Below are 23,890 nucleotides of genomic sequence, written 5' to 3' on the forward strand. Positions count from 1 at the left end.
AGCCCATTCTTACCATTGCTTTTTCAAAGTCACGACCACGCACACGCACACGCATGCACGCAATATTGTACAAAGTATCGTATACATTGTGAAAAAGAGATGGGGTTGTTATTTTTATTTATTAAAAGCAACACAAATAAAGGAATAGCATAATACTGTAAAATGAAATCGAGAAACTGTCAGCACCATTATGAAAAGGAGTCTTGAGATTAAATAATGCTTTTTCAGCAAAGTATAAAGAATTATTATCATTTGGAGGGTCAGACTGCCGTTCTGGATTGGGCCACGTGTTGAACTTTCACTGCAGTCGTGCGTGGCGAAAGCTTGAACTGGCAAAATCAAATTATCTGTTTCACCGTCTGCTGGGCATGGTGGCCAAGGGAAATTCTTAACAAGCTCCATGAAAATAAACTTTACAAAAAAGACTCCTTCCCTGCCCGGGCCGTTCTCGAACAGAAATGTTCGCACCGCTTCGAGAAATTTCCTTAACGGATCCTTCGCCTGACGACGCGACTCCATCGTGGCGTGCCGGCCGCACACACCGGGAATGACCTTTGGGGGGCAGAAAAAGAAAAAAAACCCTCACCGGAGAAAGAAAATGAAACACGTTACGACAATTCTCCCCAGCACGCCGTTACGGCAAGCGCCGCGCTTGGCACAGAAGCTGATATTCTTGGTTCTTTCGGTAAAGTCACGTAGATCCAAAATAATAATAAAATGATTTTTTTTTTATTAAAATAACAAATTGAAAATATTAAAAGCAAAAAACCCAGGGGCTGATCTCAGAACGAAGCCTCGCTCGCACATCGCCACCCCCCCCCCACCGCCGCCACTCTCCGCGCATTCGACCGTCGGTCCGTCGCGCCGCGCTCAATAGACTTTGTCCTCGACGGAGGCTTGGCGTTGGGGGTTCACGAACACGCCCTGCGGGCCCCGCTCGCTCTCCATCGAGCCGTGAGCCAGCGCCTCGGCCGCCTCCCTGAGCGCGTGCCGGCCGCAGCTCGGGAACGGCTCCCGTGGGGCGTTCCTCCGGCTCGTAGCCACGCCGGGGCCGTGATGCACGCGGCTTGTACCGCCGCTGCCAGCGCCACCGTCAGAGGGCTGCAGTCCGTGGGCCAGGATGACGGCCTCGGCCGCCCCTCGGAGCGCCGTGACGCTGCCGGGCCACAGGTTGGGCGGCCCGTGGTCGGGGTGCCGCGAGGTGTGGGAGTCCCCGCAGTGTTCGGTGAGGGCGGCCGCCGCAGATCTGATGCCCAGCTCCAAGTCTCCTTCATCTGGGGATTCCATAATTGATGATGATGATGATGGTGATTATTATTATTGTTGATAATTGTTTTTTTACCCTTCTATCTGGCAACAAAACTGGCTGCAGGTGTTGTGGTCTATGCAAACATGACTCCTTGTAAAAAAAAGGTGTCAGTTTTGTTGCCAGATAGAAGGGTAAAAAAAACAATTATTATATTTTTTACTGGCAAATGAGGTTCCAATGGTATTATTATTGTTGTTACAATGAATTGGAAGTACTGTACTGTAAAGGGGGAGTGCTGTAGTTATCACACAGCGCTGTGAACCTGGCGATTTGAGCAATAAACGATAAAGGGACGAGCGCTGCAATTGTTTCTCACGCCGCTGCTGGCAGAAGGGCCTTACCGGAGAGAGCTCTAGAGAGCTCCCCTCTCGAGGACAATGTGGCCCACTTTCCCACGCTGGTTAGAAGTCTTGCAAGAGGTGCGAGTTACCCACACTATGCTCCACCACACGGCAGCAGCGCGGCTTGGCGAGAGATCGAATGGAACCGGCGGCCTCTGTCTGCATTGCAAGTCCAGTGCGCTAGCCGCCACATCATGGTGGCATCCCACGAACAACTACGGGTGCACGCACTTACCCGGTAAACATGCCAACGTCGGGCTAACGTTGGTCCGACGGGTCCAAGCGCATGCCACGTTAGCCCGACGTTGGCATGTTTAACCCGTAGCTGTCGCGGGGCGGCTCTCCACGTGATCTGATGGACTCGTGGTGATTGCCGGTACATTGTCAATGTTGGGCAGCTCATGGTGAACACCTGATCATTCCGCGCACTTGGATAGCGAGATTTGGACCTCGCAGCTTCGCGTTCCAGCGGTCCATCAGCCTCGAACTCACCTACCCACTCACTCACGGTACTCACCCAGCCACCCACTCACCCACCCACTCACCTACTCAGCGGTCCATCAGCCTCGAACTCACCTACCCACTCACTCACGGTACTCACCCAGCCACCCACTCACCCACCCACTCACCTACTCAGCGGTCCATCAGCCTCGAACTCACCTACTCACTGCCGCTGCACGATATTTATTTTATTTTATGCCTACGTGACTTTACCGAAAGAACCAAAGAGTAAGATAGACTGTTAAATAGAGCTTACAATGTATGAATACTGCTCACACGTGATAAGCTATGTTCTAAGAGTTGCACGTTTACAGATGTACTTGTATGTCTGTAGAACTTCTTTTGCACCGTATGTAGCCAACCATGCTAATCGGAGGTGCGGGGAAGGATAACAAACGAAACACAAAAGTCAGTTATAAAGAAATTAGTTTTCAATCTCGTTTTGAAAGTGCGTAGCTCCAATGGATTCATAATATCGGAAGGAGGAGCGTTCCAGACGGCCACAGAAGCGCATCTGATAGAGCGAGATGCCGGTGACCACAGTATTTGTTCGGCGCGTGATGGTTTACGCTCAGCGGCGATATCAGCGAAGGCGTCGTGGTTCATTTGCGGCAGGCACCTCGTGTGCGTAACGAGTGCGACCCTTGCGCTCGCTCGTCCCGACTCAGGCTGCCCCCTTACCTGGGTTGCAGCGCTTGGCCGTGCCGGGCCACAGGCCGAGCAGGACCTCGGGGTCCATGAAGACGTCCCTCTCTCGCAGGTTCTGCTGGAAGACCTTGCGGCGGTGGCGGAACTCGAGGACGGTCTTGGTGTACGTGTTGAGCGTCGTCACCGAGGACGCCATGCAGCAGGTGAACGAGATCCAGGCCAGGCTGCCCGATTTGCCGGGGGTCGGGGTGGAGGTCGGGCGGGCGGGCGGGTGAGTGGAGGGGTGTTTCGAGAGAGGGACAGACGGACGGACAGGGAATTGGGAACGATTCGTTTGGTGCGGCGATTAGCAACGAGCAGCAGCAGAAGCAGCAACGGGTGGTGAGTTTTCTTTGGAGATGTTCTGGCAGCTATCGCTATGGCCAGGCCCGTCCATAGAGGGAGCGGGGGACGGGGGGGCGGGGCAAATTCCACTCTGTGGGCCCCCCCCCCCCCGACGCCTTCAAGTGTTACATCTGATACCGTCGAAGCGCGGGTCCCCCCAAAGCGCGGGGCCCGGGGCAGTCGCCCAAATTTGCTGTACCCGAGGGACGGCTCTGGCCGTGGCTTGGTACAGTGTTTTTATATATTCATTTATGTATTGCGCAGTGCCCTGGGATAGGAATTTATTTTATTTTATTTTTTACAGAAGAGCTTCCCACACCTCTGTGGGAATGCACACAGGGGCCACATAATCTAGGGACTGGACGACAAACCCAACAATGATGACATCACCACGGCGCTTGTGCCAGGCTAGGTGCACCTGAACAGGTAGGGCACCACACACACACACGCACCAATTGATTTTCTCACACGTGGCATCTCTCACACACACGTGCGCACGCGATGGCCCCATCGGCACGCGACACAATTAAAAGGGGGATATGTCTCGCGGCGCCAATGGAGATGCAAACGATCGTTTCCGCGAGGCCATCGGAGAATTGCGACACACCAGAAGGACCAGCCGTAGTCCCAGCTCTGAGGCCTCCAGTCCTCAGGCCCGAGGTGCGCCGTCACCTGGAACACGGTGGTGTACATCATGTGGGCCACCATGCCCAGCAGACCTGCGCCAGGCACACAGCAGACAGAGACCCCCCGTATAGCCTACACAGGCTGTTGGGGCAAGTGCTGTTTGGCCAAGGACCTATGAAACCCCCTCCCCTCTCCCCTCGTATACACGGACGGATTGATAGGTCTCATGATGACGGTCTCTAGGTGATGGGTAGACAGGGTTGTCTGTGATGGTGTCTCTCATAATGTATCGAGAGACTGCTCTCTGATGGAGGTCTCTAGAAAACAGAAGACATCTGACGCTAAAAGGGTCTGTAGACGTGAATAGGCTGAATATAAGAATAGGTTTCGCCATTTCTGGCAATAAAACAGCAGGTGTTAAGATGTTAAAACACCAAACAGAAATCTTTTGCAAGGAATCCTGTCTGTATTACCCGCACGTACTTGTGGTGAACATGCAAACAAAAACATTCTCAGATAATATGATGCATTGTCTTTGAAACTGATTGGTCCACACCAGAGACAGCTTTCTTTAGAGCCTCGTCTCAAACGGTGTTAGACCAGAGGACGCCAAAAGGCGAACAGCACAAAGGCAATGTCACTATCAGGGCATTCATAGCTCTGTGCATGTTCACCACAAGGACGTGTGGTTAATGCAGACAGGATTCCTTGCAAAAGGTGTCTGTTTGGTGTTTTAACATCTTAACACCTACTGTGTCATTGCCAGAAAGGGCAAAAACATATTCTTATATTTTGATAGTGGCAAAAAAGGTCCCATATTGTGAATAGACTGACATTGCCCGGTCGACGCTTTATTTTCAGTAGTTTACAATTAAGATTAAAATACAAATGATATGCACCCGCGATTTCTAATGTGAGGGACAAAGCGAACCAACGCTCCCCCCCCTCTCCAAACAGTGAAGTGAAACTCCGCCTGTGGAGCCGCTGTAAGTTGTCCGTGAGTGAAATCGCGATTTCGAGCGGACCGAAGCGACCCGGGCCGACCATCGTTTCCGCGCAAATCAAAGGCGACGACGCGAGACTCGGGGCACGGGCGCGTTCCAAACGACAGCCCCCCCCCTCTCTCTTCCCAATCCCTCTCTTATCTCTCTCTTATCTCTCTCTTATCTCTCTCGCGCGCGCGCGTGACACGGATGCCACGCCGTCGGCGATTGATCAAGCGCAGTCCACCTGCCCGCTGCGGCGGGAGTGGTTTATGTCGTGACATCAATTCTAGATTTGAAGCTTTCGTGACTGCAAGGATTCATATTCTTAGGTTTTTTTCGGTAAAGTCACGTAGGTAAAATTTTTTAATTAAAATTAATAAAAGTAAAATAAAATAAATCACGACGTTTCGGAGGCAACACAAGCTTCCGTCTTCAGGTGGAATCGTCACAGCCCGACAGCTGTAATCAGCCAGATCTGCTGCATCATTTGATGCAGCAAATCTGGCTGTGACGGTCCCACCTGATGACGGAGACTTGTGTTGCCTCCGAAACGTCGTGATTTTTATTTTTTTATTTTTTTATTAATTTTAATAAAAAAAATTTTACCTACGCGACTTTACCGAAAGAACTAAGAGTATGAATCCTTGCAGTCACGAAAGCTTCAAATCTAGAACCCCCGGACTGCTGGTGCAGCAAGAACCGTGAATATCCACGCGGTGATCCACTACACGGGTGTTTGGCACATGTGATGTATCGATAATTATTACACACCCGGAGAAAACCCAGCATCCAATAAGCAGGGGATACCAGATCTAATCTACATTCTCGATCCAGTACGCATCGAACATGACAGCTGCCTTGCTCGCACTATCTGTTGCCTGCGTTATAAGCGTAATTATCAATGATTGGTCAACGAATCGTTGGCTCATTCCGTGCCTATTATTACACTGACTTTATAGGCTGAGAATGGCAGATGTATGACCCCCGTGGCTTTAATTAGCAATGTTTAATTAGACTGCTGTTTAGATTTATTTTAATCAAAATACTCTGCAGCCCCAAACACACGCTCGGCTCCAATTAAAGATACAAATTGATGGGACTTGCTTCAATTATTGATGATTGAGCATTGCAAAGTGCATTATTTATGCTGCGGACATCTGACCTCAAGGCCTCCTTAACATCCGATGAGGCTTAATTGCCCCAATTAGATAACAGAGGACAAGGAGGGGTGAAGGATGTACATCTGATACACCGCATAATGCGAATGCATAATGTACGTTGACTCATTAATCCCCCCCCCCCGCCCCGCTACTTTGCTGAAGAAGAGTGCACAAGCGTGGTCCCCACATCTACGCCTCTATATCAGGAACGAAACATCTTCTGGCGAACGTCGTCATCGCAAGAGGCCACACGTTTGGCGCAACGGCTCCTTCGCTGACTACGCGCGATTAATGAACGAAATCTCCCTGTCATCTCTCCCTGTCATCTCTCCCTGTCATCTCTCCCTGTCATCTCTCCCTGTCATATCTCCCTGTCATCTCTCCCCATCATCTCTCCCTGTCATATCTCCCTGTCATCTCTCCCTGTCATCTCTCCCTGTCATATCTCCCTGTCATCTCTCCCTGTCATCTCTCCCTGTCATCTCTCCCTGTCATCTCTCCCTGTCATCTCTCCCGATCATCTCTCCCCATCATCTCTCCCTGTCATCTCTCCCTGTCATCTCTCCCTGTCATCTCTCCCTGTCATCTCTCCCTGTCATCTCTCCCTGTCATCTCTCCCGATCATCTCTCCCTGTCATATCTCCCTGTCATCTCTCCCCATCATCTCGCACTGTCATCTCTCCCTGTCATATCTCCCTGTCATCTCTCCCTGTCATATCTCCCGATCATCTCTCCCTGTCATATCTCCCTGTCATCTCTCCCTGTCATCTCTCCCGATCATCTCTCCCCATCATCTCTCCCCGTCATCTCTCCCTGTCATCTCTCCCTGTCATCTCTCCCGATCATCTCTCCCGATCATCTCTCCCGGTCATCTCCCCGGCGGTGAGCGTGTACGCCCCGCACCGGCCAGCACGGTGAACACCGACGCGAACGCGTTGAGCCGCAGCGCTCCAACGATGTTGCGCTGCTGACATAGCTCGAGACACATCAGGATGAAGCCGATCGCCAGCAGGCAGATGTACAGGGCCTCGGACGTGATGGCCAGCCACAGCACGCCTGCGCGACGGCAAGAAAGAAACATCCGGATTAGCTCTAGATTTGAAGCTTTCGTGACTGCAAGGATTCATATTCTTAGGTTTTTTCGGTAAAGTCACGTAGGTAAAAAATTAAAATTAAAATTAATGAAAGTAAAATAAAATACAAATAAAAATCACGACGTTTCGGAGGCAACACAAGCTTCCGTCTTCAGGTGGAACCGTCACAGCACGATAGCTGTATCAAGTAAATGAGAGAGTCCAAGAGATACTACCCTGTATATACACTGGTTGAGGGGGGGGGGGGGGATGGGCTAGGACAGGCCCCCTTTTTTATATTATTATGGTAAGGTGCGGCTTGACACGGCTAGTCTACATAAAAAAGGACTGAGCCTTTGTTATGTAGACTGGCTGAAAGGGGGGGGGGGGGGTGCCAGGGTTGTTAAAGTACTTTCATTAATTTTAATTTATTACCTACGTGACTTTACCAAAAAAACCTAAGAATATGAATCCGGATTAGCCTTCAATAACAACATACATTCATAAAGGCGCAATTGATGCAACAAGTTAGGAAATATAAACACGACAAAGTTCAGAGTCCAAACTGGGTCGTACGTGGGAAGTGTAGCGCTGCAGGCGAAGCACGCGAGTCTTTAGAGAAGACCGAAACAAACAGGGCTCGGTCACCCCAGGTGCAGAGTCGAGTTCTGGGCACGTGGGCCAGATGTAAATGTGCGGACCGGAGAGGTAGCGGCGGTGCGTGCAGGAAAATCAGTTGTTGAATGTGACAATGTTGGTGCGAGGCCGTTTGTGGCCTCGTGTGCGGAGCAGCTTTCAATTGTACCCGACATTTGAATGGGAAGCCAATGGCAGAGATTTAAATTGTCGGGGGTGTTAATGTGCTCACGGGACGAGGCTCCTGTGCTCGAGAGTGCATTTGAACTCACGCGATCTAACCCAACAACCTTTATCACGAATAATATTGGTCGTGAAAGCCTGCCACGCGTTAAACTGTCTCAGCGGATGAAGCTGATGTCCTCGCTGTCGTTTTTGTTTTGTTTTATCATGGTAGCTCGAAGTCGCATTGAGCCCTGCAGACTAAACGAGTGCTTCTCGGCGGGCAGAGAGACAGGCAAAGAGGGGTAGGTGAGGTACTGTAGGTGCGGGCGTCGTGCTCGAGAGAGAGAATGCGTCGGTTACCGCGCTCGGCGGAGGGAATGAGATCCACGAAGCTGCGGCACTGCTCGCCTGCCCGGGGCAACACAGAACGGGGCAGGGTGGAAAACATCGCGGCAGTCACTCAAAAGCGCGCAAGGGGTGGGCACGAGCAGCCGCTTACAACGCCGGTAGCGTGCAATTTGACGCGCGCGTTATAAGCGGCACTCTTCACAACGTGACGGGCGCGTTATAAGCGGCGTGCGTGTTTGCCATTCGCGAGCGGCGAGTGGGGGGAGCGGCAGGAAGGTGGTCAGCGCGACGCGCTACGAAAACCCAGACAGCCGTGTTCGATTCTCGCGAGCGGCCACCGCCAGCGACGATTGTCTGAACATCTCCTGGGCCTCCCCTAGGTAGACTCAGCCTCGCCCTGGTGTGGTTGTGTAAACATCGCCACGAGGGAGAAAAAGGCGGTCGGTTCGTGGTGCTGGTCACCCACCCCCTCGCTAACAGCACTTGCCCAAAAAGTCCGTGAAGGCCAGGTGAACTTTGAGGCCACGTGAAGAGTGCGGAGGCTCGCTGCTAGAAGGTGGAGGTCACGAGACCCAGGTGCCACAGGTTGACTCATTGAGATGACTGGCAGATGCATCAGCTGTGCTTCCGACTGTGCCAACTTGCTGCGTTTTGTCCGCCCGACGCTCCGCTCGTTGTTGCGAGCGTCGCTCCTCTGCCCTCCGTTGTTGCTGGAGTGCGACTGCCTCCAACTGCCCAGTAGCAGCCTCCACAGAGGCCGATCTTGACACCGCTGGTACCGGTCACCGGCAAGTCCACTCAGCTCCACATCCTCCCGCACCGCGCCAGCTTTATCTCTTCTCTAGCCTTTACCACGCCCGTTTTCCCCACTCCCGACTGTGTCACCGTGTCCCACAAGACGAAGATCTCCCATATAGCCTCGAGGCTGAGTCGACCAAGGGGAGGCACAGGACCGGTTCAGATAATCGTCGCTGGTGTTGGCCGTGAGTTTCAGTTTCACTTTCATTTATTAGGATTTACCCTGTGAGCCATTCGGCTCTTGATTTGGGTGCCACCGCAACAAACAATAAAATTACAAGATTCACCTAAAATTCATTGTACACAAATCTAAACATCACGTGCGTAAACAATAAAAGCCTACAGAAAAAGCACCACCCGTCCATGCTGCGTACAAAACGTGCAAAAAAAAAATCGAACCAGTAACAGCACTACCGCTTCTTCTTGGTTCTTTCGGTAAAGTCACGTAGAAGGGAAGTAATACAATAATAAAAATAAAACATAATAAAATAATTCTCACGACGATTCGGCCACAACGCAAGCAGCCGTCCTCAGGTGAAGACCAGGTCTGTCGGGGAGACAGCGTCTGAACTACCGTTCCCCACAGGTGCCAGCACACACGCGGAGTAGAGGGGGTGGTGTGGGGAGAGACAGAGAGAGAGAGAGGGGGAGGCAGGCAGGCAGGCAGGTAGGTGAACCTTCTTTGTAGATGTTCTCCTCGCACGACAGCCAGAAGCCCGTGTGAAAGAAGCGGTAGGCGTACTTGTCGTCGCCGGTGTCCCACGTGTAGTGGATCACGTGCACACTCCTGTAGCTCACGGCGCCCGCCGGGCCGCCGAGCGACGCATTGATGCCACCGCCGGTGGCAGCGGTGGCCACGAGCATCTCCTCGCCGCCCACCGTGGTGCCGTTCATGTGCACGCAGTTCACGTGCTGGCCGCGCTCAGGGTTGCAGATGGGCTTCACCACCTTGTGGATGCCCTGGTACCAGTAGGTGGAGAGGAACGCCGTGCTCGAGAAGACCAGCGCCAGTACGTTGAGCGCGATGGCCACCACCGTACGGCGCTGCCTCGTCACCTGGAGCATCCTTCGGGTCGCGTTGGTGCGGGGCTGCGGCGCGCCGATTGGACACAGATGCGTGGACACAGATGGATGGACGGATGAATGGACAGATGGATGGAGAGATGGAGGGATGAATGGACAAATGAATGAACAGATGAATGGACGAATGGATGGACAGATGGATGGACGGATGGATGGACAGATGTATGGAGGGATGAATGGATGATAGATGGATGGATAAACGGATGGATTGACGCATGGACGTATGGATGAATGAATGAACAGATGAATGGACAGATGGATGGAGGGATGAATGGACGAATGGATGGATAAATGGATGGATGAATGGATGGACGGACGGTTACATTTCGACAAAGAGGTACCTTATTCTCGACCCCTCCTCCCGTAATTGTGATGATCATGAGCTGAGTCAACCTCCGCCTTTGACAGGATTGGAACCTACAACATCTCCGAGACGAGCGATTTGTATAACATTACATCGCGTTTTTGTAAAAAAATATATCTTCCTTGAAGAAATCTTGTCGATGTAAAAGCAAAAATGTCCTTGAGATATCGAGATAACATTACATTTTGGAGTCACGTTTTCATAATTAACCTCGCCATGCGAACGTCTGCCGTGAGCTTCGTGCTCACGATCGGGTCGCATCGGACGGAATTAATTGGAGAAACAGGAATGTAAAAGTATAAACAAGCCACGGACCGCATAGTAAGCCCACAGAGACTCATTTACATACATTGAGAAACATACAGAAACATAGAGATCCTGATAGGTAGAAGGATATACATGGAGAGAGGCATTAAAGGCAAGCCACGGTAGTGTGATTGTGGCCATGCAACTCACGCTATGGACCGCACAGTAAACCCATTGTGCTCCATCAAAGGAGGAGAAGGGGAAACAGCGACATGAACTCTCTCTCTGCTGAAACCCGTTCGTCGTGGCCAGCAGGAGCAGACCTAAGCGCCATTGGTGACACCGAGTTCGTGAACCACATCGCCGCTGCTGCTGCTACTGCTGCTGCTGCCATCCCGCGCGAGGGTCGATTTGAAACGTCGGCGGGTGACGCCCCCGCATGTTCAAGTTCATGTATTAGGTACAGGCCTGTGAGCCATTCGGCTCTTGAATCTGGTGCAACCGCAACAAACTAAAAACAAAAACATGAACAAAAAACATCTTAAGGTGAATATGTGACTAAGTGCAAACAGAAAGTCCAAGAAAAGACAGCAAAATATTGCAGAAAAAGCACCGTACACCAACGCTGTGTGCAAAAATCCCAGTGGGATGCAAGTCAAACAACAACAACAACAACCACAAGACAACTTAGATTAAGGCCATCAGTCTAACTCTGTACTACAACAAATAAACATGGCTAAACCAATACACTTTTCGAAATCACCAAAATAAAGCCATGAAAGCAATGAAAAAGCAATCATAGGAACTGTGACGGAATTTTCACAATAAATGGCATAAACAACATGTACTACCAAAACCCTGCAGCCATAGCTGGCTGCATGAGTCACTCCACAACAGCAGGAGCATCAATCGGAGTATTATAATTTTTCAATGCACCTTTAAGATCAGCACACTAAATCAAAACACAGGTCATACTTTGTAGCGATCATCCGGAGCGAAATATTTTATTTTAAGCCACTGAATAGCACTGGCAGCTAGGGAATGGGTTGAGAGGATCGAGGAAGGACGCGATCCGTCACCTGTGCGGCAATAAGGAGGAGAAGGAAGATGATGATGATGATGATGATGACGAGGAGGAGGAGGGGGATAGAGAAGCGGGTACCTGTCCCACGAACAGCGAACCACGAATACCAGACTCAGGAACTCCCAACAGCAGGAGCCTGGAGCCTGCAGCGACAACCCGCACTCATTCTAGATTTGAAGCTTTCGTGACTGCAAGGATTCATATTCTTAGGTTTTTTCGGTAAAGTTTGTTATGTAGTCTAGCCGTAGTCTCAAGCCGCACCTTACCATAATAATGAAAAGTGAGCCGATCCTGGCCACCCCCCTCAACCATTATATATACGGAGTGGTATCTCTTGTAATCTCTCATTTACTTGATACAGCTGTCGGGCTGTGACGGTTCCACCTGAAGACGGAAGCTTGTGTTGCCTCCGAAACGTCGTGATTTTTATTTGTATTTTTATTTAATTTTTATTTTTTATTTTACTTTTATTAATTTTAACTTTTTTACCTACGTGACTTTATCGAAAAAACCTAAGAATATGAACCCGCACTGGATGTCGCCATCGCGTCCACCGACTCCCAGACACCAAACACACAGACGCACAAAGATGAAGATACCCGTAGAGGCCACGCAGGTGCTTGGGACAAGTGCCCTTAACGATTGGCCAGTAGGGCTTGTGTCTAACGCCACGCCCGGCCGCCTTTGTCTCCCCAGTGCGAATGTTTATATACACCACACCAGGGTGCTAATTTAGGGCTGAATCGACCTACACACGCAAGCACATTCACAGAAAATGCCACACCAAAAATGTAATTCCAGACACTAAATATGCACTCCGATACACACACACACATACCCATCCACAGAGACACACACACACATCCAGAGAGACACACACCCATCCACAGAGACACACACACACCCATCCACAAACACACACACATACCCACCCACAGAGACACACACACACATCCACAGAGACACACACACACACATAGCCATCCACAGAGACACACACACACATACCCATCCACAGAGACACACACACACATCCAGAGAGACACACACCCATCCACAGAGACACACACACACCCATCCACAAACACACACACATACCCACCCACAGAGACACACACACACATCCACAGAGACACACACTCATCCACAAAGACACACACACACACCCACAGAGACACACACTCATCCACAGAGACACACACACACCCATCCACAGAGACACACACACACACGCTCATACCCCCACCGCACACACACCCCTTACAATCAACCACACACAGTCACCACCAATCCAGCATCCACAAAATACAGACTGCCCCCGTATAGCCTCTAGCAGTCTGTCAGCGAGCACCTATTAAGGTTGACACGATGCGCAAGATGATGGTGCGGTCAACACCGCACCCGGCCGCTTTTGTCTCCCTCGTGCGAACGTAAACACTGATTTGAGGCTGAGTCTACTTAAGGGAGGCCCCAGGACCGGTTCTGAAAGCACTCGCCACTGACGTTAACCGCGGCTCGGAATGGTAGCGCAGTGCGCTAACCACTGCGCCACCCATCACTGACTCCATCACGTACCTACACCCCCCCCCCAACATATACCTACCCACGCAGCACGTGCCTACCCACGCAGCACATATCTACTCAGTACCACATCACTACCCAATAGCGACCTTGTCGATACCTCCAACAAATGTCACACGAATTAATAATATTAATAAATTAGTTAATTTTTCGCACCTCCGATGAGCACGGTTGGCTACGTATGGTGCAAAAGAAGTCCCACATACATCGTCAATTGTTCAGCCACTGTGACTGTGTATATACAGCTAGGGTATTCACGTCTCACCCTGCACCTCCCTCCTACTCAGCACCCACCTACTCACTACCCACCCTGCACATACCCCCTACTCACTACCCACCCTGCACCTACCCCCTACTCACTCCCCACCATGTACCTACCTCTTACCCACTAACCACTCCGCACCTACCTCCTACCACTACCCACCCTGCACCTACCTCCCACTCACGACCCACCCTGCACCTACCTCCTACCCCCTACCCACCCTGCACCTACCCCCTACCCACCCTGCACCTACCCCCTACTCAGCACCCACCCTGCACCTATCCCCTACTCACTACCCACCCTGCACCTACCCCCTACTCACGACCCACCCTGCACCTACCCCCTACCCACCCTGCACCTACCCCCTACTCAGCACCCACCCTGCACCTATCCCCTACTCACTACCCACCCTGCACCTACCCCCTACTCACTACCCACCCTGCACCTACCCCCTACTCACAACCCACCCTGCACCTACCCCCTATTCACTACCCACCCTGCACCTACCCCCTACTCACTCCCCACCCTGCACCTACCTCCTACTCAGCACCCACTCCCCACCTACCTCCCACTCACGACCCACCCTGCACCTACTCCCTACCCACGACCCACCCTGCACCTACCCCCTACTCACTACCCACCCTGCACCTACCCCCTACTCACTACCCACCCTGCACCTACCCCCTACTCACTACCCACCCTGCACCTACCCCCTACTCACTCCCCACCATGTACCTACCTCTTACCCACTAACCACTCCGCACCTACCCCCTACTCACGACCCACCCTGCACCTACCCCCTACCCACGACCCACCCTGCACCTACCCCCTACTCACTACCCACCCTGCACCTACCCCCTACTCACTACCCACCCTGCACCTACCCCCTACTCACTACCCACCCTGCACCTACCCCCTACCCACGACCCACCCTGCACCTACCCCCTACTCACTACCCACCCTGCACCTACCCCCTACTCACTACCCACCCTGCACCTACCCCCTACTCACGACCCACCCTGCACCTACCCCCTACTCACTACCCACCCTGCACCTATCCCCTACTCACTACCCACCCTGCACCTACCCCCTACTCACGACCCACCCTGCACCTACCCCCTACCCACCCTGCACCTACCCCCTACTCAGCACCCACCCTGCACCTATCCCCTACTCACTACCCACCCTGCACCTACCCCCTACTCACTACCCACCCTGCACCTACCCCCTACTCACAACCCACCCTGCACCTACCCCCTATTCACTACCCACCCTGCACCTACCCCCTACTCACTCCCCACCCTGCACCTACCTCCTACTCAGCACCCACTCCCCACCTACCTCCCACTCACGACCCACCCTGCACCTACTCCCTACCCACGACCCACCCTGCACCTACCCCCTACTCACTACCCACCCTGCACCTACCCCCTACTCACTACCCACCCTGCACCTACCCCCTACTCACTACCCACCCTGCACCTACCCCCTACTCACTCCCCACCATGTACCTACCTCTTACCCACTAACCACTCCGCACCTACCCCCTACTCACGACCCACCCTGCACCTACCCCCTACCCACGACCCACCCTGCACCTACCCCCTACTCACTACCCACCCTGCACCTACCCCCTACTCACTACCCACCCTGCACCTACCCCCTACTCACTACCCACCCTGCACCTACCCCCTACCCACGACCCACCCTGCACCTACCCCCTACTCACTACCCACCCTGCACCTACCCCCTACTCACTACCCACCCTGCACCTACCCCCTACTCACTACCCACCCTGCACCTACCCCCTACCCACGACCCACCCTGCACCTACCCCCTACTCACTACCCACCCTGCACCTACCCCCTACTCACTACCCACCCTGCACCTACCCCCTACTCACGACCCACCCTGCACCTACCCCCTACTCATCACCCACCCTGCACCTACCCCCTACTCAGCACCCACTCCCCACCTACCTGCCACCTCGGCCACCTCCACGCGCACTGCACGCGCGCTCCGCTGTCAGCGCTGCGCTTGCGAGGCGAGAGGGGATGACGGCAGGCAGAGCTGTGTTCAGGGTGAGTGTGTGGATGTGTGTGTGTGGATGTGTGTGTGTGGATGTGAGTGTGTGGATGTGTGTGTGGATGTCAGTGTGTGGATGTGTGTGTGTATGTGAGTGTGTGGATGTGAGTGTGTGGATGTGAGTGTGTGGATGTGAGTGTGTGGATGTGTGTGTGTGGATGTGAGTATGTGGATGTGTGTGTGTGGATGTGTGTGTGTGTGGATGTGTGTGTGTGGATGTGTGTGTGTGTGTGTGAGTGTGTGGATGTTAGTGTATGGATGTGTGTGTTGATGTGTGGATGTGTGTATGTGTGTGTGGGGAGCGGTGGTGTAGCGGTTAGCGCGCTGCGCTATGAACCTGGCGACGCGGGTTCGATTCTCGCTCACGGCCAACACCAGTGACGATTATTTTAACCGGTCCTGGGCCTCCCCTAGGTCGACTCGGCCTCAAATGAGTACCTCGTGTGGTGTGTAAACATCGCCACTAAGGAGACAAAGGCGGCCGGGCGTGGTGTTGGCCCACCCAACCCCCTCGTGTGCCGTGCCGGCCTTTATAGGTGCTCGCTAACAGCACTTGCCCAACAGTCTGTTAAGGCTATACGGGGCATCTTTCTGTGTGGATGTGCGTGCGTGCAAACACGGGGAGCGGTGGCGCAGTGGTTAGCGCCGCCACTAACACCGGTGACGATTATCAGAAAACCCACACTGTGTCAACCCACACGGTTTATCCCAGTATTCTTCTTATACGGGGAAATTGCGTTTTCAGGTCCATACGGCGTACAGCCGTTTCAATAGGGGCTTGTGTTTTTTGTCTATTTGTTTGTGTCTCTCCCTTGTGATGGGACGTTGTAGGGTGAACGTTGAGATTTATTAGGGGTACGGGGTGAGTAGTAAGGTCTGAATTGTTCTGGAATAAGGTAGGGCACTGATAAGTGGTTGACAGGTATAGAAACCGGTCCTGGGCCTCCCCCCTCGATCGACTCAGCGGGAAATGAGTACCTGGTGCGGTGTGTAAACATCGCCAAGGGGAGAGGGGAGACAAAGGCGGCCGGGCATGGTGCTGGCCACCCCACCCCCTCGTGTGCTGCTCGCAAACTGCACTTGCCCCAACAGTCCGCGAAGACTACACGGGGGATCTTTGTCTTTGTGGACAACCCCGGCGTGTTCATTTGACGAGTAAGCACATTTGAAAACGTGCTTTAATAAAGGCATAGTGAACTATGCTCTCTGTTGTATTACAATTAACCGGGTGTGTTATCGAGTGTTTTGTAATTACTCGTGCGATATCTATTGCGTTATGGTGTAGCTGTGTGTGAATTCAGACCGCATCATACAGCGAATTTTGGGGCATGAGTAGGTTAGCCGCATACACGCGAAACCGCACAAAACGCGGGAAACCTGTATAATAGACGACGTTTCGGTTAATGGCTCTTCCTCAGAACTCATTACGGCGGGGGGCGGCATTGCCTGAAACATCGTCTATGGTAGAACATTTTTCCCCATTTAAGGCCACGACGGAAGGTGTTGAATGTCCCTATTCATCAATGCCAACGCAGCAGCATCGGCAGCATCATCACCATCATCACCACCACCATCACCACCACCATCACCACCACCATCATCACCACCATCATCACCACCACCATCACCACCACCACCATCACCACCACCATCATCACCACCATCATCACCACCACCATCACCACCACCATCACCACCACCACCATCATCACCACCATCATCATCACCACCATCACCACCACCATCATCACCACCATAACCATCGTCACCACCATCACCACCATCATCACCACCACCATCATCACCATCACCACCACCATCATCACCACCACCATCATCACCACCATCATCACCACCACCACCATCATCACCACCATAACCATCGTCACCACCATCACCACCATCATCACCACCACCATCGTCACCACCATCACCACCATCATCACCACCACCATCACCACCATCACCACCATCATCACCACCACCATCATCACCACCATCATCCCCACCATCATCACCACCATCATCACTACCATCCTCACCACCATCATCACCACCATCACCATCGTCACCAACCATTATCACCACCATCACCACTATCATCACCACCACCATCATCACCATCATCATCACCACCATTACCATCACCACCACCACCATCACCATCATAACCACCACCATCATCACCACCATCATCATCGCCAGCGGGATTGACCGAGTTCAGGGCGAGACGGCCGTGGTCCTCCCCTAGGTCGACTCGGCCTCAAATGAGTACTCGGTGCAGTGGTGTGTAAACGTCGCCTCTGGGGAGACAAAGGCGGCCGGGCGTGGCACTGGCCACCCCACCCCCTCGTGCGCCGTGCCGGCCTTCATAGATGCTATTCGCTCACAGCACTTGCCCCAACAGCCTGTGAAGGCTACACGGAGGATCTTTGGTTGTGCAGCGTTTCGCGGACTGTGCACCACGAGCCGAGTTCGATTCCCGCTCAAGACAAACAACAGCGGCAGCGACTTTTCAACCGGTCCTGGGCCTCCCCTAGGTCAGTTCAGTCGTAAAAAAATAATATACTGAACTCGGTGCGGTGTGTATTGTGACAAAGGCGGTCGTGTCCTGACCCCCCCCCCCCATCCATTAGGTGCTCCTCGCTAACAGCACTTGCCCCAACAGTCTGTTAGAGGCTACCCGGGGGGGGCTTTGTGGTTGTTTATGTACGAGTTTAATCTCCGAGCGCAATCACACGCGCAGGCGGATTAAGAGAGAGCGAGCGAGCGAGAGGCACGGGTTGTGGACTAAGCCCGGGACGGACGCGAAATCGGAGCAGCGAATTACAAACCGCAGAACGGCGGCGGCGGCAGCCTGCAAAACGATACGGGGAGATGCGCCTAAAGTTACACCCCACTAGAATAATACTCAACACTGTGTACGTTTTGTTTGTTTGTTTTACAGACAACGACGACGACGAGGTTGTTGTTGTTGTTGTTTCCACGGCTCTCCAAACGTTCACCACCGAGCTCATGAACACCGACTTGAAGGTTTCATCTCGTTCCCGACGTGATGCCCCTCACTTAGTCGGGGCAACTGGGGCCCCCTCCCTCCCTTCTTACCACCTCCCCTACCCCCTCCCTGACATCCCACTCCCCCCCCTCCTCTACCCCCTGTCCCCCCCCTCCCTGCCCCCCCTCCCTGCGCCCCCTCCCTGCGCCCCCTCCCTGCCCCCACTCCCCGTCCCTCCCTCCCCGCCCCCCCCTCCCTGCCCCCCACTCCCCGCCCCACCTTCTCTACCCCCTGCCCCCCCTCCCTGCCCCCCCTCCCTGCCCCCCACTCCCCGCCCCACCTTCTCTACCCCCTGCCCCCCCTCCCCGCCCTCATCATAGTAATGATCACTCTACAATAACAATACGCCAAGAATGACCGACTGAATGTGTTCACGTTGTGTGCGTGCGTGTACAGCAAAATAAACAACAAGCAGTCTCCTTCACGTGCCCGTCTCTCCGACGTGGAGTGCGATGTTAAAGTTTCATTTAGAGCTCGCATCAGCGCAAAGTCCGGCAGGGTCATAACACGCGCCATATTTTGTGTGTCGGTGTTGGGAGCGGTGGTGCAGCGGTTAGCGCTGCGAACCCGGCCACCCGAGTTCCATTCCCGCTCACGGCCACCAACAACACCGGTGGAGATTATCTGAACCGGTCATGGGCCGCCCCTAAGTCGACTCGGCCTCAAATGAGTGCTTGGTGCGGGTGTGTAGTCAACATCGCCACTGGGGGAGACAAAGGCGGCCGACCGTGGTGCTGGCCACCCACCCCCTCGTGTGTCGTGCCGGCCTTCATAGGTGCTACTCGCTGACAGCACTTGCCCCAACAGTCTGTTGACGCTACACGGGGGAGCTTTGTCTGTGTTTATATTCTGTGAGCTGAATGTTTATGTAAAGGGGTAACTGTGTATGTTCATATTCTTGGTTCTTTCGGTAAAGTCACGTAGAAGGGAAATAATAAAATAATAATAAAAATATTAAACAATAACATTCTCACGACGTTTCGACTGCAACACAAGCAATCATCATCAGGTGTGAAATCCACAGCAAGAAAATTTGAAAAAAGTGGCGTTACGTCAGCACCACGGACAGCGATTTGGCAGTTTTTCAGATTGACGAGTCGATCTATGTTCGGAAAAGAGGAGGGGGGAGAGGAAGAGAATGGAATGCGGTCTGAAAGTCACCGTAAGCGTGAACATAATCAATTAAGACCCGAAATGGTTGATCAAATCCTTCCAATGATTGCTAAGCCAGAATCCATCTTCTCGGTTGAAATTGTCTCTGTGTTTGTATGTGTGGATAGCCTCATGAACGAATCTCTCATAGTAGCCAGATGGCTTGCAGAGAACCTCTGTCTTGAAGAAGTCAATGTCATGTGAGCCCACTAAATTATAACAGTGATCTGCCACGACCGAGGTGTTGGTCCTACCGTGTTTGTGTATGTTCAGTTCATGTTTATTTGCTTAGCCAGGTAGGTGGCAACTCAAGAGACCAGATCAGAGTCTGATTTGCAAGTGTGACCTGGGCCACCAGATGGGGAAAAAGCCAAAGAAATCAAATGAAAGCACAGCAATGAAGCGAATAGGAATCGGCGCAAAAAACAACCGTGTCACGCGAGAAGTAAAACAATATTGCACAGATTATTATTTTTAGACTGATCGCAACAATTATACAACGAGTTACAGGAACGCTGAGCTGATACTGGGTGAGCGTGCGTACGTGTGCGTATGGGCCGCGTGCGTACGTACACCTCGGTGTGTTATTACAGAAGCACAGACAAATTATTGTAAACTCTTAAAACACCAGATTGCCTCTCATCCTGGGAGCAGCTTGCGGCCAAACCCACGTGACGAGCTGTCGTCTGCCCATATGAACGCGGCGATACATAACGCAATGCAAAAATCCCCATGTATCCTGAACAGGCTATTTGGGGAGAGTGCTGTTAGCGAGCACTTATGAAGGCCTGCACAAGGGGGTGTGTTGGGCGGCCAGCATCACGCCTTTGTCCCCCGAGTGGTGAAATTTACGCACCGCACCAGGTACTCATTTCAAACTATTAACTATTTAAACAATCTAGATTTGAAGTTGTCGTGACTGCAGGGATCCATACTCTTTGGTTCTTTCGGTAAAGTCACGTAGGTATAAAATACAAATTTTATTTTTAGTTAAACAAAAATAAGTAAATAAACATGATTTCCTTATTCATAAATACAATAAATGTATTTATTTTATTTCATACCTACGTGACTTTACCGAAGGAACAAAAGAGTATTTGAACAATGCTTTATTTTACCAGGTAAGGCCCACTGAGCGATATAGCTCGTTTTCAGAAGCGACCTGGCCACAAATGATAGCTCAACGAAGTGGCTTATCACGTGGAAATGTATTGCAGGCAAATACTCGACTAACGCGTGTTTCGAAATGTGGAGGGGGAAACCGGAGGACCCGGAGAAAAATCCACGCGACCACGGGGAGAGAGACACGCAAACTCCAAATTTACAGCAGGCGTCAGGGTCGGGATCGAACCCACGACCTCCTGTATACCAGGCGAGGTAGTTAACATCTCCTAGCCACCGCGGTACCCATTTGAGGCTGAATCGACCTCGGGGAGGCCCAAGACCGGTTCTTTATACTGCTGGGTTGGTGGACAGACAGAGGCAGGGTGATTTCTGAAACTTTCTCAGCGTTTCAATTGCCGCACCAATGGGTCAAACCGGCGACCTGCGTAAATAATTATCATTCTACAAAGCAGTGGCAATGTAATCGACCCCCTGCGTGAAGTTTGTCGATGAGAGGCTAAATCACGTTAACATTTTTCATGGAATACTTTCCAGAGCCACCCATTTCACGGGACCCAAATCCCCACTCCGGCCGTGGTGGTGGTGGCCGAAATGGTGGTGGAGTTGGAAGGATGGGTGTAAAGAACGGCCGAGTAATATTTTCCGAAGCTCAGCCCCGGGCAGCTCCATCTGAAATTAAGCCCTGGGCAGCAAAAGAAAAAAATTAACCCGTAAAAACAAAGTTTTTCACTATAAATCCTTTATATGCGTGGCATCGGTTTTATTTTACTATTCATTTATGTTTTTCTTGAGTAAGAGTTTCATTTTTATCACATTGGTATTTTAAATAAAATATGAAAAAACAATTTTCCTAAAAAGTGGAAAATTTTGGGAAAAAAAATTCGCGAAAATAAATTGTCACGCACAACGAGTCTGTGTGCAAAATGTCAGCTCGATTGGATCACGGGAAGTGGGTTAAAAACGACCGAAAGATTTGCACGGTCGTAAGCGCGCAAGCAAGCAAGCAAGTGAACTTAATATAAAGGATGAAAAAAACACAACGAGTCGCCTCCACAGCAGGAGTCACCGCGGCGATTCGGGGAGAGGAGGTGAAAGGAGCCTGTTGCCACGATGCAAGCAGCATCTGCGACCCGGTCCTCATTAAGGCGCGTTCATTCATTAATTACTGGCCAGCCTGCTGCTGCGATAACTGGCAACGAGTGGCTGGCGCCCTCCCATCATCATCATCATCAACGCCGCTCTCTCAAAAAGAGCGAGAGGGAGAAAGCAATACGCAACAACCTTGGCAAGTAATGTGTTAGGGTACAATAAATTAATGCTCTCCATAGCGCCAAGTAAAAGTGGTCGAATTCACGCAGTTTTTCTGAGTAATAGCGGCGTGGTGCGCGTCTCTGTTGGTGGCCCTGAGCTGGAAATTCTACATGCCTTTGGTCGGGATAAGTCTTTACACACACGCACCCGACTGTTGTTTGTAATGCCACTTGTGTGGTGGACCTTCTTAGTGCAGTTGATCATCGATTATCCGGCTGCTTACAACATTATCCGGCGGTCCCGGGCCCGATCCGGCGAAACCGCCAAAACTGCTCCAAAAGCTGAAAACCAGTCCAGCGATCGGCACCGCGTGCGTGACAAAACAAGTATAGCTCGCTTGATTTCAGTGTCAACTATTATACACGGTACATTATACTGGTAGCAACCTCCTGGTTACACCAGCCCACAGGGGATTATTGTGTCCGTCCGTCCGTCGTGCAGGGAGGGGCTGGGTGGGGAGGTAGTGGCTGGGCGGGGAGGGGAGGGTGGGGAGGGGCTGGGTGGGGAGGGTGGGGCTGGGTGGGGAGGGGCTGGTCACCCCGTGGTGTCCTTATAAAACTCAACGTTTAACCTACTCACGCCGGCTTGTGCCCGCCCTCACAGTCGGTCATATTTGCGGAATACACCACGCCGCCGTTGACCCTGGCCATTGACCGAGCAACCCAACGTTCCTACCAGCTCCCTCCGCAGGAATGTGTTACACTACATACAACTTAAACAATGAAATTCTGCACGTATATATCACCCTATGCAGAGTCCTTGAGAAGGGAGTGGTAAGTACGGTACAGTAAATACGGTAACTTGTTTAAGTAGGATATTTAGTGTCCATTTGTATGTTTATTAATGCGTATTTCACGTAGTTAACAAATGTAAACACATACAACGCCTACAAACATGTCATGCAATAATGTGCAAAAATACACTTATAAATCATGTAGTGATTATCCCGCATTTTTGAAACCCGGCGCCCAACCCCTCCCCGAAGCCGCTGGATATAATCGATGATCTACTGCATTCTTCTTCGATATGCATGGGCGTTCTCCAACTCATCGGCTGTATTGCCACACGCAAAACATTCTAATAGGAATCGGTCAAACATTCCAACACAGGACCCCTCCTGTAACGTGTCTAAGTGATAATGTTTTAACTAAATATATGAAATAACAATTCGGTAAAGGTGTAAGAACGCATTTATTCAAACAATATAAATGTTTAAGCTCTTGGAATATGCATCGGATCGCATGCTATTCACATGTTGCACCTGAAAGGGTTCACGTGACACATCCAGCCACTGGTGGCCACTGCACTCATCACAATGGTTAAAGAAAATCGATTTTTTTTTTAAGAATACCTAATCTCATGTCTAATAATGGAAATTCATTGTAGGCGTGGGTTGTATTCATACTCTTTGGTTTTTTCGGTAAAGTCACGTATGTAAAAAATAAAATAAATGAAAACAACTAAATTTAATCACGACGTTTCGGGCGCAACACAAGCGTCCTTCTTCAAGTGTGGACAACGTAACGAAAGCACAACCGCTTAAGTGTGTCTAAGAGATGGCTGTGA

General features: G+C 51.6%; 1 protein-coding gene across 1 annotated transcript; it reads right to left on the reverse strand.

The window, feature by feature from the left end:
- Window positions 1-855: 855 nt before the first annotated feature.
- On the reverse strand, window positions 856-11,754 carry LOC144730166 (germ cell-specific gene 1-like protein). Its single transcript, XM_078610766.1, has 6 exons — window positions 9,561-11,754; window positions 8,191-8,238; window positions 6,860-7,012; window positions 3,791-3,902; window positions 2,833-3,023; window positions 856-1,274 (listed from the first exon to the last, which is right to left on the reverse strand). The coding sequence occupies exons 1-6, from the start codon at window positions 10,039-10,041 to the stop codon at window positions 871-873; spliced, it is 1,389 nt and encodes a 462-aa protein (XP_078466892.1). The 5' UTR covers window positions 10,042-11,754; the 3' UTR covers window positions 856-870.
- Between the last annotated feature and the right edge of the window lie 12,136 nt (window positions 11,755-23,890).

Source organism: Lampetra planeri, chromosome 35, assembly GCF_965212315.1.
Source record: "Lampetra planeri chromosome 35, kcLamPlan1.2.h2, whole genome shotgun sequence".
In the NCBI taxonomy this organism is placed as follows: Eukaryota; Metazoa; Chordata; class Hyperoartia; order Petromyzontiformes; family Petromyzontidae; genus Lampetra; species Lampetra planeri.

What these genes read in the sequence shown, in the direction of transcription:
- LOC144730166 (XM_078610766.1), bottom strand. Translation starts at nt 10,041, where the DNA reads ATGCTCCAGGTGACGAGGCAGCGCCGTACGGTGGTGGCCATCGCGCTC. An exon ending in GACTACGGCTGGTCCTTCTG is followed by an intron (nt 3,024 to 3,790) that starts GTGTGTCGCAAT and finishes CAAATCGGGCAG; the next exon opens with CCTGGCCTGGATCTCGTTCA. An exon ending in GGCCAAGCGCTGCAACCCAG is followed by an intron (nt 1,275 to 2,832) that starts GTAAGGGGGCAG and finishes TGGAATCCCCAG; the next exon opens with ATGAAGGAGACTTGGAGCTG.